A 21,157-nucleotide genomic window follows, 5' to 3' on the forward strand; every position below is an offset into this window, starting at 1 on the left:
CAACGCAATTACTTCCAGTAATAATCATAAAATAGAAGGAGTGATAATTAATGACCAGGAAACCATATTTTTTCCTTTTATCAAGTGTCATGTTTATAATCATGTCAGTAACGTGAATTCATATAGTAAACCAGGAAAACAGTAGTAAGCTGATATGTTTTAATTACAGGAATACATTTTTAAAGAAAAAACTCAAGGCTGCAAACTGGTCTGGTACAATAAAGAATAATAATATTTGCTTATGTTCTTCCTTTTGTCTTGTAAATTTGTTAATGTATTGCAATGAAAGGGCCTTCTCTGAATATTCATGCTCAGTAGAGAGCAGATTTATCAAGCTGCTTTCATGTACAGTTGATTAGAGAACCTTTTATTATTGTAATCTTAGAACTTTCATTTGTAAAAAGCAATAGGCTTACAAGTAGGAACTTTAATATTGACATGAAAGTGGTGGCAGAGATTGAGCTCAATGTGGTGGCACTTGCCTGTAATCCCAGCTCCTCAGGAAGCTGAGGCAGGAAGATCACAAGTTTGAGAGCAACCCGGAAAACTTAGTGAGACTTTGTCTCAAAATAAAATAATAAATGTTGGAGCTACAGCTCAGTGGTAGCGTGCCCCTGGGTTTAATCCTTGGCATGGTTAAAACAAAACAACAACAAAAATAAAACACTTGCTTCTCAATAAATTCCCCAAATTACATGCCCCTACCTCTGTTTCTCTTAAGAATCTACTCTAGCAGCTTTCTAAGGTCTCATAGCTGGAAATTTCTACTAAAATGCTTTGCACAATTTCTGTTGTAGCTGATAAAAATTTGGAAAAAAATCCTCTTCTACAAAAGCAGAGAAAATGGGTCATTCATGGACTGCAGGGAGGAGAGAACAAGCCTCACCAGGAGGTGATCCCTGCCTGGAGACCAGTGGTGCCATGCTCAGGCCACTGCCAGAGTGGGGACAGCCAGACCCAAGCCTCTCCCGGGAGTCAGTGCCATTCCCAGACTGTGAGGGGAGAGAACCAGGCCTTACCAGGAAGTGATCGCCTGCCTAGAAACCATATCAGTTTCACTGTTTTACTGGGTTTTATTCTCTGCTGTTTGATTATGTTAAATCTGATACCATGAGCAGCTATTTAAAAGATAGCAAGACATAGTCTTTCTGGATTTACTATTGTCTTGTTTTGAAGTCCTTTATTGCATTCATTGTTTTTATTGTTTCTATTCTATCCTGTTCTGTTTAATTTCTACTATGTCTGAAGGCATCTGCAGCTATTTTGAAGACAACAAAAGGCAACTATTGTTGATTTCATAAGGTTTTGAAGTCCTATATCAGTTATATTGGTTTATTTTTATTGGTTTTCTTCTGTTTTATTTTCTTTGGTTTATTTTTAAAATAAAAAAATTTTTAAGAAAAGCAGAGGAAATGATTGAATAATAGAGAACTTTGATGTTAGCTCCTTTGAAATCACTTCGGACACCATTTTTGCTGGCACCTACCTCTGACCATCCTGCCAGTCCAGATCCTGGTTTGCATCTAATCAGGGGTGAACAGGAGGCATTAGGTTCCACTGTTTAGGGTAAAGGTCTAGGTGCTAAAGCAGAATTTGTTGGCTCACACTGTTCCAAGTAATTAGATTTTTTTTTTAATAAAAATCTTCTTGTTTTAAAAAATCTGCATAAAGAATATGAAAACACAGAAGCACATTAAAAAATAAAGAGCACACATGGAATTAGTTAGGATTAGGTTTGGTTGCAATCCGTAACATCCAATTTCTGCTGTCAAAGACGCTGACATCCTTGTGGAAGGGTCTGCATTGCCAGCAAAGGTTGAAACCACATGGAAGGAAGTCAGCCTTGGAAAGACAGAGACAGAGGGAGAGTTGGGGCTGGCAGTGGACTGACACTAAGACTGCTTCCAATGGGGAGACCAGAGAAGATTCCACGGTAAAGTGAGTTTCAGCATCTTAAAAAGTGAGCAGGGTTTAGACACAGAAAGGCTTAGTCTGGGATGACAATTGATGTAAGCAATGAGGGTCTTCACGTCTCTCGTTTTCCATCTGTAAAACAAGAATCAGGCTGTCTTTCTCCCTTTGAATCCACCATGGGAAACCCCAGAAAGAGAGCCAGGGTATTGTAGTGAACAACGTGGCCTGGAAACGGGGGTTGCTGACCTGTGATTGAATGTAGCTGGGTAGAATACGCATGTCACATTTCTTCTCAAGGCCACAAGGTTCTCATCTGGAAAATGAAAGGCTTTGCAGATAGGATATGTTAAATGCATCCTCTGACTCAAACATTACTGTGTGATCCTACAAGGGCTTTGGGGGCTGGTTTCTGCCAGTGACAAATGAATAGGCTTCCTGCTCACAGGAACCCTTTAGGGAATGGCCTCGTGACCATGGTGGGTGTCAGGGCCAGAAGACCTGGGCACCTATCTGGACTTTCCTATCCCTATCCATTGCCTGGAGATTTGAGTCTCCATCACAGCGCTCCCTAAGGACACTCTCCAGTCTCATTCACATCCCTCTCCACCTCAATAGCACACACCAAGGAGGAAAAAAAGAAGGGAACTAAGGAGGGGAAGGGAGGTGGAGAGAGAAGGAGATAAGAGAGACTGAGGGCCAGGGGACCACCCCTGTACCCAAATAGCCTGAATCCAAGGTTCCTGCTGCGAACTGTGAGACCAAGGGAAGTCTCATCTCCTTTGTGCTTACCCATCCCTGTCTCCTCTCCTAAATTAAATACTCCATTTCTGAGATTCATCTTCATTCAAAAGAAAGAAAGGCCTTTGGTCTTTTAAGGGTACTTTTTCCTGAAGCTCTTCTGTGCCTCCGCTTCCTCTGTAGTTCTGGGGAGACCACGGGGGAGAAAGGGACCTGAAAGGAATGTGACAAACTTTCTACAGTGCAGCTCAGGTAAGGGTTCAGATGGGGAGGAGCATCCCAGAGCTGTCCCAGAAGCCTTGTCAAACCACATGCATTTTCTGGCTTCAAAGCTAGAAACAGAAAAGTTAGAAAGAGGAGCACCAGGAGGAGATGAGGTCCATTTTGGGAAAGAAAGTCCTATCTCATACAGAGTCAGCTGAGCCCAGGCCTCTCTCTCATGGACCAAAATTTTCAGGTAGAGATGCAGGATGAGAAGCCGGCAAATTCCTGTCAGAGGAACTTACATCATTAAAACTTTAGTCACAATTATTTAGTTGCAGCTGAAGACAATGGGATACATCTACAGAGGACTGAGGAGGCATGGGCCAGCTCTTCTGGCCTGCACGGAGCTAGAATGTGGGCCACTCTTGAGGATACAGTGGGGTGAGACACGCTGCACTTTGGGACAGCCTCACCATCACCAAATCTCCTTCCTTGTTTGTTCTACCCGAGTCTCTCCCAGGGTTACCAAAAAGACCAAAATGCAAAGGAGATGAGGGAAGGTTCAGAGGTGCAGCGATGCTCAGACATGGGGGATCCTTTTGGGAGGGGACCATCCTCCTTCCCTGCTTCCTGTTCATGGTAGGAGCTCCTAAGAGGACCCTCCCTTTCTTTCCTGGTTTTCACTGCTTCCAAAGTCCCGGGACGCTGCTGAGAGAAAGGACAGCATTGATTACTGGGGGGGGGAAGAGACTGGAATATGACTGGCCTCGTGAGTCATCCTGGAAGTCCATGATCTCTGTTTCCAAGGAAAAACCACCTACTTCCCTGTTGGCTAGGAACTCCAACTTCAACTAAAGGGCAGCAGCCTCTAGTATTTTATATTTTAAGTCTTATTCCCGGTAGTGGCCTCAGAGCCCAGATCCTTATAGTGCTTCTACCTAGCAGAAGCTCTCGATTTGTGTGGTGGTGGCACACACAACAGGAAGAGCTATGTTAGCAAAGCACCCGCTTTGGTTTATGGGACCACGTGCAGAGTTGGGGGGGTTTTTGAAAATCAATGGGGATTAAGGGGTACAGAAAGTCCGTGATGCTTGCATAACCATTTTATCTTGGGCATTGAAGGTGAAGACGTGATGATAATGGTTAGGGAACAAGATTGGAAATAGGCGATGAGCATTAAGTTGGGAGTTGTCAACCCAGGATGGAACGCAGTCTCCACTGACAAATACTTATTTGCTCATCTTAACATAAAATGGATGATTTTTAAGAAAAGAGCTTTAGAAAGGAGAGGTTCGTTAAGACCCCTTTCTTATCCAGTCCCAGTCCTCTAATATGTTAGGAAACATGCACTTAAGTGTAGCTTAAAAGGGACCAAAGTACTAAGTAACCTCATTGAGTTTCCCTGTGCACTTGTGTTACTTATTTGAATTTCAAAGACCAAGGAGCAAACACAAATGCTTGGCCATCTCCTTCTGGAGGATTCTTATCTTATACGATGTCCAGGAAGGACAGCAGGGCTTGGGCAGTGTGAGGGGGGAACAAACACTCTCTAAGGGTTTAATACTTCCACTGCCACATGCATTATGTATGTTATCTTGCTCATGCAAATCATATTAAGACATGATTAAATGACTCAGAGATACAGAAAGAGTAAGTATCATGCTATTAGCTTGAGAGGGCTTCTCTGCAATGGATACTCGGTACACATCTGGTTATTAAATACATAGATGTCAGAGACAGGGGTTAAACTGAGGTTTAATTCAGCTCCCAAGTATATGCTGTTTCCACTCTGCTTCTCAAACCCAACATACAGAAGGTAGCAACTGGGTTTCCCTAGATGCTGTACTTCTCTGGTAAGCTTTGTCCATAGGACACCCAGGAGACCCCTGAGACCATACACCAAATAACCAGGGGGGACTTGTTGCACCCCTCTGCGGACCTGGCACTCTGCAAGGTGCTTGGCTGATTCAAACCAAAGCAAACTTAAAAAGCAGCAGCAGCTGTGGTTGGAAGGAATAGATACCCACTCCAACTAGCCCTCAAACATATGAGGCGGGTGGGACAGGGGGAAGGCAGCGCGTTATAATGCTAGATTTAACACTGAAGCCGGAAGAGCAAGAACCAGGGAAGTCCTAGGACTTTGAAGGACTGCTAGGACCTTCATTAGTTTGTCCTTCACTCCCCTACGGACTCATTTCACCCCTCCCTGTCACCTATGGGTGAGATTTTTATGCAGACTACAGAGTGCATAGGAATCATCCTGCACACAGAATGGTGACATTGGGGAACATGTGTCTAGTGGTGCACAAAGGAGATCCAAGGGCTGTATGTGCACAAATGTGAAGAGAATTTGCAAGTATTCAACTTTATATGTATTTTTTTTTTCCTTCTGAAAATCGTCCTACCCAACAAAAGTGCTTGTTGAAGGTTGTGCAGGTTCTTCTCTCCCCTCCCCTTTGCTGTTCTGCTGCTGACCTGTGCCATGTGCTTAGGCCTGGGATGTCTGCATCTAAACCAACATGTGTTTTTTGTTCCTTTTTATTCCCTGAACAATGCAACTATTTATGTAGCACTTGTATAATTATAAGTAATGTAGAGATGATTTGTACTCTGTATAGAGGTAGATGTGTCTAGGTTATATGAAAATACTGTATCTTATATAAAAGAACTTGAGCACCCATAGATTTCGCTATCCATGGGGTCTCAGAATGAATGCTCCTTAGGGGCTGAAAGAGGACTGTAAGGATCACTGTAAAGATCACATGCAAAGATTAAACAATTTGGAGGTCTAGGCCTCATCCAAGAGCTGTTTCAGAATTACTGGATCTGTCCTTCTGTGACATCACCCCAGGTGGCTTCTTCTTAAGCCAACAAGAATACAGCTTGCACAGTGACCTTTGGGAAACAGCCTCTAAATGATACCCATTCAACAGATTGGAGTTCATCTCTGCCACTTCTACCGTGTGCCTTTAGGTAAGCGCCTTATCCTGCCTAACTTCATTTTCATTTTTGTGAACGGGAATAACTGTTGTCCCTACTTGATATGGGATTAAATAAAACATTTCCCTTGTACAGCTCAGCATCTGGCCCTGAAGTACTCAAAACTTTAATTTGTTACTAGTTACACAGTATTAGCATTTTGTCATCTATGTAACTGGTATCTGTAAACAGTCTCTTGGCTCTGGTGGTGGGAACAGAATCTGACTGCCAGCCAACTGGTAACGAAAATACATGAAAGAAAGGAAAAAAAATTCAAAGTTTATTAAACAATAAGAACAACAGACAGATAAAGATTTGAACTTAACAGTATAAATACCACCATTACTACGGTGTACAAATTACACTAACCTGTTTTACCTTGTACCTGTTTAACAGATGCGATCTTTGTGGTGTTGCCAAAAGGATGATGGGTTGTTTGGTAAGGTGCTCAAAATTTAATATTTTACATCTTCAAACTTCATACACACACGCACACATGCACACACGCTCCCCTGTATATACTTCATCTCCTGAAAAAAGCATTCAAGTAAATTGCTAAGTCCAGTTCCTCAAGACCTATGATAAAGTTCTGTTCATTGTTTAATTATACTACCTCTAGCAAACACCTGAAGAACAGGCCTCATCCGTGAGGGGACCCTTCAGCAGGAAGTGGACACACCTCACGTCAGTCACCTGCAAGGGCCCAAACCCAGTGTTCAACCCAGGGCTCCAGGGCCACACACTCAAGGAGGCCAATGCTTTGAGATCTGACTAAGTATGATGAAGTGTGTTTTTCTGAAAAGAAAAAAAGTTAGACGAACTACTAGAAAAACCCAAGGCTAACTTTCCATTTTATAGAAAGTCTGTGGTTTCATCCCTGGGGAGCAGAAAAGTGACCTTTAAAACTGTCCTTGATGCTTCTGAAAACACACAATAGACCTTCTGAGTGAACACTGAGAACCACTGTGAGTTCCCACACAAAATCAGTGCATTACAAGCAACTGCTGGGAAATCTTGCATGGCTTCTGTAAGTGCCAGGATCCCATCAGAACTCCCTTCAAACAAAACAGTCCTTCTGCTTTGAGGGCAGATTCCATGGGGACCTGTGTGTTCAGAGACAATCTTGCTCAATGTGTTTCTGAATGATCCGAAGTAGCCATGTTCTCAAGAGGATGTGATTGTCTAGGGCCCCCCATCAGCCATTCCTCCCCTCAAGATAGCAGGAACAGAAAGAGGCTCATCATTTTTTGCCTTTGCAAGTTTATTTATTTATTTTTTTTATTACTTTTTTTTTTTTTTTTTTAAATCGGTACCGGGGATTGAACTCATGACCACCTGCTTGCAAGGCAGGTGCTTATGCCACTGAGCTAAATCCCCAGCCCCTAGCCTTTGCAAGTTTAATCAAAAGAAAAAATGATGTGACCTTCTCTGGAAGTCCTATAATGCTCAGACCAAACTGTCTAAATGATGTTGGCATGATAGGAAATGGATTCATTTTTAATGGCCAAGTAATTAATCTCTGAAAGATGCTTAGGAAAAAAGGGTGAAAATGACAATAAGATTTTCCTAATAGGTGCAGTCAGAGGGCACTCCCTGACCCCAGGACCCAAGTCACTTCCCACCCCAGTCCGCAGAACTGCCTTATTCCCTAATTGCCTCTGGCAGACAGCTAATCCAGGAGTGTGCATGCATGTTTGTGTGTGTGTGTGTGTATGTGTGTTCATGTGTGTATGTCTGAGTGTGTGTCTGTGTTTACAATGACCTATATATAAGGCACCTGTGCAGACTTCAAAGTGTTTTTTTTCTTTTAAAATGAGGTAGGTTTCTGAAACCTTTTCTGGCATGCAAAGTAACGTTTTATTATGATCTTTTTATTTCTTCTGCAGAAAATATTTGTGATGTTTATTTGATAGACGCAGCTTAATTCCACGAGAGATCAGTACTGAAATATGTTTGTTTTTCGGCTACCACTTGATATTCCATAAATCTGGATGGTCCCCATTATAACCTTTCAATGTTTCTCTGCTTAAAGGTATAATTTGTATTTGTTTAATGACTACCATTTAACAGTTCTGCAGTTAGGCTCTTCATCTGGGAAAAGGCCAAATCTAAGAGGATTGCCAAAGGTTTTGTTACTTTTATTATCTGTTTACCTGCGCAATGTATTTCCAATATTCTATCATCTTGTGCCATTATCTGTATCTTTTGACAAAGTGGGTAGCTAGCAGGAATATCTCACTAGTTGCCTTTCCCCAAACCATGACACTGGAGAGAAGCATTGCTCATGGATTAGCAAGGAGACCACCAAATCATTAAAGAATTCATATACCTGGGAGGCAGGAAACTAGAAAACTCCCATTGAGGAAAGGGGATTTTAATCTAGCACAAAATGCTTCTTGGCAGGAACAGCAGAATTTCGTGACATTATACAACTTAGTGAAACAAAAGAACATTCACCTTTAAAGTCGAAACATCTATCAAATTATAAGCCATACACATAGCACCGATGTCAGCCTTGTGCTGCGTAAGACAGATGCATGTGCCCAAAAAGAAGAACAGAATCCTTTGGGGCACTGGCAGCCACACTCCATCCCAGAAACTCAGAAATCTGAAGTGAACATTTTCGTGGCAGATGCTTTTTCTAAAAAACACTGTATCATCCAATAAATATTTGACTAAAATCCATTTTGTGCTTTTGGGTGATGTTAACTGACTTCTTTCTGAGACCTGATAAGAAATAAGAAAGCGTCGGAACAGGATTCGTTGCAAGCCTCGATACTGTCATAAAATTTTAATTTAAAGCAGAAAACATGCTGATGTGTCAGTAATAGCCTTAAAATATTAAAGACTTCAAAAACCCCCAAGCACTTCTTCTCTATACAACATTGGTGAATATATATCTTTGCTATATAATTTTAAAACATGGAATAGTTTTTCCTTTTTCTCTTTTCTATATATAATATATGTCTTCCAAAATACATTGTCAGTATTTATATCTGAAAAATACTGTACAAAAAGAACTTCCTATAATTATTCTGTATAAACATTAAACAATTTAACAATCTCTCCTTTTGGTCTGTAGTAAACATTTAAATTGATTGGATGAACCAGTCTTGTGACAACACCATACCTTCTGAGATACACCAGTGTCTTTTACATTCATTTTTTCAGAAGTCCACTTTATAAGAGCACAAACGTTTAAAAGCAAATAGAGAATAAGAAACATAAGCTCCAGAATCATTAATTTATGAGGCATTCAAAAATAACACCACGAGGAAGGAGGGTCATAGAAAACATCAACTGAAGAACTTAACCGATCTTTTAAAAACAGCCAAGTATAATTCACAGAAATATATGTATTACCAAAAAATGGGGAAAATGAATCTTAAGTCATTTTTGGATATTAAGAGGAATATGGAAAAAAGATTACTACAAAATGAGAATAGGGTCAGTGTGGCTGGAGGAGACAACAAAACCAAACTTATCAAAGGCTACTCGAAGACACTCTTTTTTTTTTTTGGCTCATGTACTAATAAATTAATCCCTCAGTCTTACACCTCTCGTTGCCCTCTCTTTCCCTGTCCTGGGGATATTCTGATCATGCTGAAATGCATTACTTTAATTTTTGCGTTTTAAAAGACAGTGAGATCCTTAGGTAGGGAAAATATCCTACGTCCACTAGTAATACTCAGGCAGCATGCTCTAGCGTACAATAGGATTATTGCTTTAGGTACAGACAGTGCAAAAACACACTCTGTTCTATAAGAGTACTCGTACTTATCTGGGTTGGTGGAATTAAAAGGAAACTTAGTAAGTAGCAGTAAGTAAATATGGGATCCAATAAATCTAAACAGCACTTTAAATTTGAAGACGATTATCACCAAAATTCAAAGGAGGAGAAAAGCAACCTATAAACGAAGAGACCTGCAGTGTAGTGCTAAGTTAGTCTGTGCACCTCATGGCACGGCAACTTACGGAGGAGACAAAAACAAGAGCTTGCACTCTCAAAGACTGAGATCCACCATTTTCCCAGGGCCCTTCCTAGTGACGCCCAGCAGCTCTCAGGAGAGCAGGTGAGCTGGAAAACAGAAGGGCAGGGCTGGAGCAGGGAGGGGGTGGAAAACCCATGGCGGGGTGCTCCAGGGTCTAGTAAAAACATGGCACCTTTCTTTTGGGAGACTAAAAGACGATGAGAGGTTTATCGCAAAATGGCAAGTGCAAAGGGACACACACACACACACACACACACACACACACACACACACGCCCGAACACAGCTGACCACAGGAGCACAAGCACAAGCACACGAATACGCACACACGCACACATCCACACGCGTACACATCCACACACGGATGCACACCGAAATGGGAGTCAGTTGTGTTTATGCCTCTGGTAAAGTGCGGATGTCAGAAAGGTCGGTCTGGGTGTGGTGCTATCAGACAGGACACAAGCTGTCCATCTACCCCAAGGCCAGCCCACAGGGACACCAGCCTACAGGGGCCCGTGCCTGGCCTCGTACTTGGCGAGTATGTTCTTGCATTTGCCCAACTCCTTCCGCAGGTCAGCCACCTCCTGGCGGAGGGCTGAGTTCTCCTTCTCCAGGAACGAGGCCCTGATGGCAATCTGGTTCTCCTTCAGCCTCCGGGCATCGCGGGAGCGCTTGGCTGCCATGTTGTTCTTTCTGCGCCTCGCCCAGTATTTGTCATCCTGCTCGGAGTCACAGAAGGGTAAAGAAAATGAGGCATTAGATTTTGGCAGCACAGGGTCACCTGGGTCCCCACAGCCTGGAAGGCCACACTAAGATGCCAGCCCCGGTTCAGCCCTTGTGTCTCCTTCATTAGCTTCTGCCTGTCTGAGCAAATAGTCCATGAGCTATGGCTTCCTCCCTGCAGCAGGGACCAACCTGTCCCGACAGGCCCCTTGCTCTGCCCAGCAGAGCTGGTTCCTATCGAGGTGGAGATCAGAGCCTGGAGGGAAGCAAGCCGTTCACCTCATACCCAGAAGCACGCTCCAACCTTCACACTTGGCTGAAAATTTTGGAGCCCTTTTTTCTCCCATTGGTACTTATCTGCTCTTCTACTGTAAGTTGGTACAGTATTTTTAGAAGGCAATTTACCAACTCGACTGTTTTAATATGTATCATATTGATCTAGGCTAGGAACTCTCCTGCTAGGGTTGCAGCCTATAGCACCTTCCTGCCAGTACACAGACACAAGCACAACATTTTTACTGTAGCACTCTTTGTAAATGAAAAATACGGTAGAAAAGCTAATGATCTATGCTTACCAGTTTGATACTCACAAAGGGATACTCTGCAGCTATTCAAAGTAATGACCCTAAAGGGCCATAAAGATAGTTCATAACATCACAACGTGAGTAGAAACAATGGCACTCCGTTGGTAAATATTTGGTTTTGTTCCAGTTTGATTAAAAAATTATAATATATTCATAGAAAGAGCCTCACAAAGATTTATACCAGTTACAGTGAAGCTTTCAGCGTTTTCAATGGTAACAAACATCTGACCGCAGTGTGTGTGCGCCATAGGTTTGCCACTTCTGACTTACACCAAGCTATAAAAGTGATGCCTCTGCAGAGCAGACCAAGAGAGGCAGAGGAAAGAAATAAGATAAATACAGTCCAAACCACAAGAATATTATATAATGGGGTATACCTGCTGATTGTTGAAAACGAAAATTAAAAATCCCTCCAATCTGCCACTAGTCAGAATACCATATTGGTGACTAGCATTTAAATAATTTACGCTACTTTCTTGCTGAACTATTCTCTGGGTTTCAGTTGCCCTGGGTAATTGTTAACATGAAAGCAATTCTTCCTTTCCCCCACTCGCTGCCCCACCCCACCAAAAGAGAGGAAAGCTTCCTCACTAAGAAATGAGTCTTCTTTCAGATCTTCCCAATTCATTGCTGGTGTTACCTGATAAAGCTTGCAACTTCCTTTCCTCAGTAACTTTTAACTGCATAGCCCTCCATGGTAGCAAAGCTAATAGCTGTGCAGTCACCTGCCACCCAGAACAAGCGTGTAAGGCCAGTCCTCACCTGCCCCAGCATTCCAAGGGAAGGTGTGGGCATTGGAGGAGGTCATGTGGGGTGGGGTCAAAGCTGCAGGAAAAATTCAAGATGAGTGTTCAGCCCCTGGATCCGCTAATTATCCTCAGTAGACATCTGTCCTACATAAAGACAGAGTGTACCTCCCATGTGCTGGTCACAAGTTGGTTCTGTCATTTTGTTTCTAAAATACCCCTAGCTTTTTAGTTTTTCATACATGAAAGAGTGTAAAAAATGATCTTCCTAACACTTGGTACCAGAGTTCCTCTTTAGGGAGGAGGTTGCCCCTTAAAGAATACCTGAATGAGAAGGCCTGGACAGAGGGAGTTGGGGAGTTGGAGGGAGAGGCAGGAGTGCTGGGAGGAATAGCAATGGTATCTCTGGGAGGACAGCCAATGACATCACAGGGACAAGGGGCCCAAAGGCAGAGCCAGGACTGTAAAGCACCAGTTCTGATGGAGGCTGTTTGTGTCACTTGGATATAAGCCCCATTCCGTGCCCTGCATAGCACTGGTAAATCCAGCACACTCATCAATGAGCCTAGAAGCGTGGTTTCCAAGAGTAACCCCAAAAGAGACTAACTCAGGATATATCAGCAGCTGCACACAGAGGAACAGGATGCCAGGTGGCCAGAGAGTACATGCGCATGAGCCCCAGTAAGCTGTATGGCAGTGAGGGATGGAGACAGATTGCCATAGGCCATGGGTCTGGTGGCCAGTGACTGTACGGACCAGATCTAAAGGACCAAGGACTCTCCTGCTGATCTCAAGGTAACAGCCAAAGGCTGTATGTTACTTACAGCTCTTCTTACTTCTAAAGCACTTTCATTTCCCAGCCTCACCGACCCGTGCCTGGAGCTGAGCTAACAAAAGTGTTAGGAGGAGGGGACAGGGGAGGATGGGGCAGAGATGGAACAAAGGACACAGAGACAGAAATGAGGATGGAAGAAGGAGTGTCCTGCCTAGAAAAACCAGCTTGTCTTGTCTGTCATTACAGAATAGTTGGGGACAGGGAGGAACAGGGTCTTGAGTGGAACTGATAAATCGAGTACGACATCTCCGGTCTCTTTCCTCCTCCCAGGTGCTAATGTCATCTGAGGACCCAGTTACTCTCATCCAACCAGAACCCACTCGGCCATACCCCATTCTGATGTCAATACTCTTTGTTTTCTGGCCACAAGGCCAGGAACAACTTAATTCTTGATGTGGGGCTTGGCATATTTTAGCATTTGAAAATGATCTGTCTGATGAATTCTTAAAAGTATTAAAAAAGGCAGATCACAAAACAGGTTTTCAGTTAAGAACCCCAGTGTGTTCTCCCTTAATACTTCCAGGGAATGTTTGCTATCATTTTTGGTGGATCCATCATTTGGTCCATCATTTTTGGTGGATACCACTCTCAGCCACCCCAGTTCAGTTTTCTCTGCTTCCGTGACAGCTCTTTCTGTTCCTGCTTCCCACAAGCTCATGGTCTGTGACTTGGAAAAGCAAAACTCAAGGGCACAGGAAAGTACCCCTGTCCATTCCCCACCCACCATGTGCAAAGGCCATGGCAGCAGTAATACGCATAATTCCAGCACAGATGGCTTCTCACCACCTTTGTTGCCAAGATTACCTGCATTATTAAGTAATCTTGCTCTTTGTTCTGAACATGTAAATTTGGAGACTCTGAAAATCTGGCTGGAAGTTTTATCTTCTACTTGGCAGCGTTCTTTCAAACTAGCCTCCAACCAAGAGGAAATCCAGGCTGAACAGGCTCCCTAGTTTAGGTTAAGAGATGAGACTCTGAAATGCACACAGAATTGGATCACTAAGAATGTAAAATCATGATAGGCACTCATTTGAAAGAAGGCATCTCCAATGATCCCTAGACCTAATTCCACAACTCCCTGGTCTTAGCCTGTGGAGTGCAGCCATCCACGAACCAGGAGATCAGATTTTTTGATCTTTACCATACACAATCCTTTTTTTTTCAGAGTGATAGTTATTGAATTGTCACCAAGGATCCTGGCATAAACCTTGTCAGTGAGTTTTTTGAGGTAGTGAGTTTTCTGAGATGGAGTTGACCTGTGCTTCCCTTCTGCCTTTTTCTCTACCATAAAGGGACACCACTAAGGTTCTCTAAAGTTCTCGTCAGCCCTAAAATTTTCCTATTTTGCATTATTGGAGGTATTCTCAGACATGTGGGTGCAGCAGTGATTTAGATCTGTCAAGTACTTCTGCCTCTGGTGTTAGTTTTATTTCATTTTCTTCCTCTGTTCTTTCCAAACACGAAAAGCAACAGAAACTGGTCTAAATCAGTTCAGTCTCCCAAACTCCCACTTTCCCAATGTTGGAGTCTGTGAACCATATTTAGGATTGAAGTAGAGGTCAGACCTTAGAAAAGGCTAATTATGTCTTGTTCCAGTGCCTTCAAAAGGCATAATCATATTTCCATTGTCTTTGTGTGTGAAAAGAAATATAAATACAGAAACTATGAAATGGCTAATCAACAATGGTTCTGCTGTTATTAGTGGATACAGCATCATTTTGGAAAGAATTCTGACCCCGAAATATCATAAAATGTGTCAGGATTAATTTTGTTTTAAGCTATATTGGTTTTCCTAAAGTAAATCCATTTCCCTTTATGACTAATGTGTTCCTTTCCACATAGTAGTTTCCAACCCAAAATTAACCTTTTGTTGAGCTACTCACCTGACCACTACCTGTGACACAAACTGAACATGACACATAATGTGGCAGGAGTCCACCAGCTTCACCCTCAATATCTTACCTGGTCTCTCTGGTTGCCCACGGGGCACAAAGTCCTAGTCCTGGCTGTTATTCCCCGAGGTCTTCCCAAAAGGAAGGGAATCCTGAGGACTGTAAGACCCAGAAGTCCTTCCTAAACAATCTCCTTCTATTTCTATCCTTGAAAGATTTTGGTTGGATATATGGGTCATATTTTGCTTCTTTCATGGGCTTACTAACCCTCTTACATTGTATTGCTTTTCCTTATCTCTGTTTAGAACCAATGATGAAAATGTTTTTTCAGCAGATTCCCAGAAAGGAACGTAACACGCCAGGAAGTCCTTCATGGCTTAGCTCATAAGAAGTGATCAAACTATACTGTGAATGTTTATGTTTTAAAAATTTATTACAGTGAAAGACACATTGCCGTTAACCCCCCTCAGAATCCCCTCCCCGGTTTGAGCATACTTGTCCTAAGCTCTCGCCACTTTTAGGAGCAGTTCTGAAAGTTCTCTTTTGTCTCTTCACAATGTGTGATCAAAAATGGTGAGTGCCTGGCCATCAGCTCGAAGGGTGGGCTTGGTAAACATTACGCTGTGTCCCCACTCATATTATTTACAGATCTGGTGCTGCACGACTTACAACTCTTCCTCAAGGTCAAAATAGCCATGAAAGGAAAACATTGTGAATAGATCCAGGACATCAAGGCAGCTACAACAGTGTAACTAAAGACTCACACAAAAGGACTCCCAGGACTGCTTAGAAACTGGCAAGAACAATACAGTAAGTGTGTTTGAAGCAAGCATTTGCAGGGGAAGGGTGGGTAATGGCAATGTGTTTTTTTTTTATTTTTATTGTAATCAATTTGCTAAACATGTAAATATCCACTGTATCTTTCAATCACATCTTGTACATAATCTTCCTGGGCTCACCTCTAACTTTCCTCTTAGTCCCACCCACTGTTCATTTGCCCAAAGCCTGATTACCAGTTCCAATTTACCTTCAGATCATCAGGAATGAAGACTTTGCGAGCTTTCTTAATCATAGGCTGTGGCTTCAGTTCTTCCTCGGAGAACTTGCGTTTGCGAGGGTCAAACATTTCCTGGCCTGGGATGCTGGACAGGGCAAGGTCTGCTGGATCTGGCTCATAACCCACCGGGACCTGGATGGTGTCAGGATCAATGGGACTTGGTGTATTGCGGTTTGCTGGCAACAGCTGACCTGGAACAGCATAGGAGTTTTAACTCAAGCACACCGTAAGCAGATGCAGGAGACATGCTCTTAATGGTGCTCCATTAAGAGGAGTGGCAAAAGTCTTTAACTTATATATGACCCTATCAGCATTTGTTACCAAGTTTCTGAGAACACAGATGGCTACCTATGACTTTCCTTGTCTCAAATTAGGCAAAACAGTGACCCACACACACGTTTGAAAATACGAATTCGTTCTTTCCTATGACACACTCAAGAAGCAGCAACTGCATGTCAGGTATGGTGCAAGATGCAATCCGCAGAACCACCTGGCTTTGATCTTCTACATATTTCCCAGGTAAGCTGTGAAAACCGACCAATAATGAGGGTAAAATGCAGATACCTGGATGGATGCAAGTCTGGAGAGAAGCATACTTAGGATGCTTGCCACAGCTGTGCCTGGACACAGATACATTACCAAAGAAGATATTCCAGGCACTAAGACAAGAGACAGGTTTGCTTTTTTAAAAGAACCACACATCACCTTCGGTAGCTGGAATGCTGATTCAGAAGACAAGATGGAACAGGGAAAAGCAGAAGGGCAGATGTGGCCACCAACAAGACAGTGGTGAGGCCCTGAATGACACTGGTAGATTCCAAGCAGTAGAGCAACACACAGCTGAAGCTTGGAAAAAGACGGAAGAAATGCCAGTGGGTGGATGGAAGTGGGCTTGGTTGGAGACAGACCAGATCCAGGCTGTTGTGATAAACCATGAACACATTCACTGTGGCCGTGGAGGTGGGGAAGACGGAAGCTAAAAGAACATCTCACAGATTACACATGGACGTAATGGAGAGACACCTGTACTTTCACTTTAGGATTCAAAGGACCAAAGAACCAGAAATGCACAAACATCCATGGAACAATGGTGTACAGTGTTTCTGAATACAACCTACTGATGAAAGCAAACTTAACAGACCGAAATGTTTATGCTGGGAGCTCTGAGTCTTCATTTCCTAGTCTCATCTGAGTTTTACAATCAATCCTTTCACACCCAGAGAAGAAATGAGAGGGTTCAGCTTGGCGATATCTGGCCCATCTCCTCTTTGTCCTCGCTGCCCGTGGCAGGTCAATATGTGGAGTCCTTTGGTTTCATTAAAACCTGCCCTCAGGTTAAAGCACCAAGCCATTGGCTTGGATTGCAGCAAAACTGTCAAACTGTGCTTGTCTGTTTTCTGGAAAGGCTTGGTGGGAAGCTTACAAAAACGAATGCTCCAGGTGACCTCTTGGGTCCCTCTCTACTTTGAGCTCTTTGTATCTGGCTTGCCAAAGAGGAAGAGATGAGCCCTGAGGCGCTGGCTGAGGATGAGGATTTCTCATTAGCCAAGCTCCCGCTTCTAGAGATCCCTGAGCTCTGTCCTGAGCGGGGTCAAGCTGGATTTGATCTTATGCCTCTTGACGTCGCCTCAGAAAACAAACCATATCCCAGTCATGTATGTATTTTATTTCCTTTTTGAAAACTCTTTATATTTAATAGCAAAACAATTCAATATCCTATCAGTACAGACCTTGAGACCGCCCTATGCGCACGAGCTTCTCTCATCTTCTCAAAACACTTTAAAGCCAACTGTCCTAAGCTACTTCAAGTTCCTCCTTAATACTGCAGTAATCTATTATGCTGCATTAAACGTCTACACACATACACACACACACACGCACACACACAGCCCTCTATCAACGCACATAGTCTTTCATGTTTTGTCAGTTTTCTTCCCACCCAATCCCCTGCCATGGTACTACTTCAATGCCCTACTTATCCAAAGAGCACTCTGTATTTCCCGATAGCTCTGGGTGGTTCTGGGCTCTGACATTCATTCGTGGTCATTCTAACAATCACATTTTCCACTCAGGCAGAGCGTTTGTCTGCATTCTTTTTCTCTAGTCCTTTCCTCCAAGGGAAGTAGGTCAGCTCTACCTGCAGAAGGGAGAAAACCTAGCTGGAACCCAGCCCAGGTAAATGGCCTCCCAGTGTCCAACAGCAAATGGCCAAGTACTAAAGACAAAGCCAGGTCCCCCTGCTGCCCAGAAACTCTCCTATCATCTAATTTATCCTTATTTGCCACCAAATTAACTCTGCTGGACTCATTTTTTCCTTCATTCCAAAATGTCACCAGTGCCACTGGATCATGGGGAGAAGGGCTTTTCTTTGTTTTTCCTATATTTCATGGATCTAAAAAATTTTAATTGAAGAGTTGTCAATTGAAAAATGTAGCATTACATTAATTTAAAGTTATAAAAATGCAAATTTCAGCAAATGTAGCAAAGCATCAAAACAATGAGAGTTCACAGTTTGTTCATTTGTAAGAATCCTTTAGAGATCATGGATATAATCTTATCTGTCTTACCTATAACAAATATTTTCTCCCATACTAGTCTATGTTTTAACTTTGCTTACAGGCTTTTGCTGCTTTTTATCCCCAAATCACCACTTCCTACTTCTCCTCCCAAAGTTGAGTTTGGTGAGAGCTTCTCATGCCAGAGATTTTGCACATAAATGATTTAACTACATACCTTAGATTATTTTTTCAATATAGCAACATACAATGTGCAATTTTCCACATTAGTACAAAGAGCTACTTTTTTAAATGATGAGTAATATTGTACAATGTAGATATAATAATTTGTAATCATTCCCCAACAGGCCAATATTTTATGTATACATTTTTGTAGACGAGATTCCAGGAAGGGAGAATGCTCACACAAAAGGCACGTAAATTTTTGACATTTCTAAATGTACTGCCACATTGTGCTCCAAAATGTCCTATTTATTCATACCTGTACCCACATATATGGTAACACACAGTTCCTCAGCACTAAGTCTCAAAATGCTGCCAATATGACAAGTACCAATCACTATTAATTTGCCTTTCTCTGGCTTTTGGTGATACCATCTCACCTGTTTACTGGGTATTTATTCAATGTGTACAAAACCATCATATGTTTTTCCCTTTTAAATGCAGGGTTTGTTCACCTGTAAGAATCCATTATAGACCAGGAATATAACCTTACCTCTTTTACCTATAACAAATATTTTCTCTCATAGTATTCTATGTTCTAACTTTGTTTATAGGGTTTTTCACTACTGAGATGTTTTATACTGCAATGTAATTATACACTGAAAATTTCATTTTTATGGCATCTAATTCATACTTTATCCTCGAATCATATTGTGTATATGCATACATAAATGCACACCAACACACAGTTTTATATATATATATATATATATATATATATATACATATATATATGTATATCTATACATAACTACATACAACTGTAAATGGTTTATATCAATGAAGGTGAACCTTTTAGAGCTTTCAATGGTAACAAATAGTGGGCTATGGCATGCGTGACACAGGTTCACCACCACTGGTTTATATTTCTAGAGTTACCTGGCATTTTCTTTTGTATATAGCATAAGCAAGGAGCATTGCCTAAGGTTATTAAAACTTTTTACTGTAATATTAGTAAGGCTTTATATTTGGCAAGGCAAGTTTTGTCTTCCTAATTGTTCTTTTCAGAAAATGTCTTCGGAGATACCATAATACTCATTCTTTTAGAGGAATTTCAGAATATATTTCCTCTTATAGAGAGTTTTAAGGTAGCATGAAAACCATTGGTATTTTGAGGGTAACTAAAAAAGTCAATGTACCCATGGTGTGCTATTTTTATTTTCGGGGCCTTTTCCTCACATTTATCAGTTCAGTTTTATAGTTCTCTTCATTTTAACCATTTATCTTTTTGCTATGTTTACTGACCTTAACTATTTGATAATAGTTGTTCATATCATAGAGTTCATTATTTCCCAGTTGGTTATTCCTAGCTTATAGGAAGCCACTGGTTTTAAAATGCGGGTCTTATATCCAGCCACTTTATTCTCTTTTAGTTCTGGTAGTCCCAACAGTTTTAACTTCTTAAGATTATAGGTGAATAATCTTATCACCTGCCTCTAGGGACAGCTGTGGCTTCTTTTGAATGCTTATAACTCCTACTTTGTTTTTGTAAAAGTATTCAATCTCACTGAATTAAATTGGCTCTGGAAGACACTAAAAAGTAAGGGAACTAGTGATCCCTGTCCCAGACTTCAACAGAAAATGCATTTAAGGCTTCATACCTGAAGCTTTGTTCTAGAATCCTCATAGTTACCATCTGACAGTTTGACAAGTTAGGGCAATTCCAACCCTTCCAGCCCTACTATATTGACAGTTTCTTTAAACATGGTGGGGGGGGGTATTAAATCTTTCTCAACTGCTTTTTTGGGCCACTTTAAAAGACAATCATGTGGTTTTCTCCTGTATTTGTTAAGCACAAGCATGCTGTTACTCTACATTTTAAGAGATCCAGAGTAGATCAGATAAATCCCATTATGTAGATTCAGCAGTCCTTAGGACATTATTTTTTTCTCCTAATGACATCTTAATGATAGTTACTTCCAGAATGGCCAAAGAGGATTTCTGGAGGAAAGGGTGGAACAAAGGTTTTAAAGAAATCTGGAAAGAAATTAGAAGTCACTTTTTGTTATGGTTTAGACCAAGATGTCCTCCAAAAGCCTCAGGCACTCATAGGCAGGGTAACTGGAAGGTGACTGGGTAATGGGGGACTATATCTGACTTGTTAGAAGGTAGGGTCCAGCAGGAAGAGGTGTGTCACTGGGGACACAGCCTGGAATGGTACATTTACTCCCAATTCTTCCTTTGTGTCCCAGATGCACGAGGTGGAGCAACTTCTCCTCCACCATGTGCCTCTACCATGGTGATTCTTCTTGGGAACTGCTGACCAAAACACTACCACCTCCTTTTAAGTGGTGGATGCCAGGGATTTTGTCCCAGTGATATGGAAAACAACGAAGACACCATCTCAGATAAGAGTTAGCTCCATTTTTGACATATGACTAAGCCTCTGAAGAGTATAGCTGAAAATAGGATGCCCCTTTGTTCTACATTCTTTAATAGGAATGTTCAATGAGCTGATTATGAGCAGGGACAAAAGGAATCACTGACCTTCTCATCTCAGATCAATGCTTTATTTTCTACTTTATGGCTGCATCAAAGTAATAAATGATAGTTTTGTTTACTTCTTCATTTCCAAGGCTAATTGCAATGCTTCCACCCTTCTGATGTGTTTCCTATCCAGGCAGTTAAGTAAACACGGTGTCAGAGTGGGAGCAGACATGTCACAACAGACAGCAGATCCCAGAGTTTGTCCCTGGTGGGCATCAGCAGGCTGAGAAAAGTTGTCCTCCATCGAGAAAGGCTGAGAAAAGGAAATG

General features: G+C 42.0%; 1 protein-coding gene across 5 annotated transcripts in view; it reads right to left on the minus strand.

Moving 5' to 3' along the window:
- Positions 1-6,093: 6,093 nt before the first annotated feature.
- The window catches only part of Hlf (HLF transcription factor, PAR bZIP family member), a 52,253-nt gene continuing 37,189 nt past the window's right edge, over positions 6,094-21,157 (minus strand). For 3 of the 5 annotated variants that reach the window (XM_005002366.4, XM_063251292.1, XM_023563834.2), the window contains 2 exons: positions 15,634-15,854; positions 6,094-10,548 (listed from right to left, as the gene is read on the minus strand). In XM_005002366.4, coding sequence (XP_005002423.1) covers positions 10,330-10,548; positions 15,634-15,854 — 440 coding nt within the window. In that variant the 3' untranslated portion in view covers positions 6,094-10,329. The remainder of the gene's footprint in view (positions 10,549-15,633; positions 15,855-21,157) is intronic. The other 2 variants (XM_003466828.5, XM_023563835.2) reach the window with 1 other exon arrangement.

The sequence above is a fragment of the Cavia porcellus genome, unplaced genomic scaffold (genome assembly GCF_034190915.1).
Source record: "Cavia porcellus strain 051 isolate PalLab524CR breed Dunkin Hartley unplaced genomic scaffold, mCavPor4.1 scaffold_6, whole genome shotgun sequence".
NCBI classification, from domain to species: domain Eukaryota; kingdom Metazoa; phylum Chordata; class Mammalia; order Rodentia; family Caviidae; genus Cavia; species Cavia porcellus.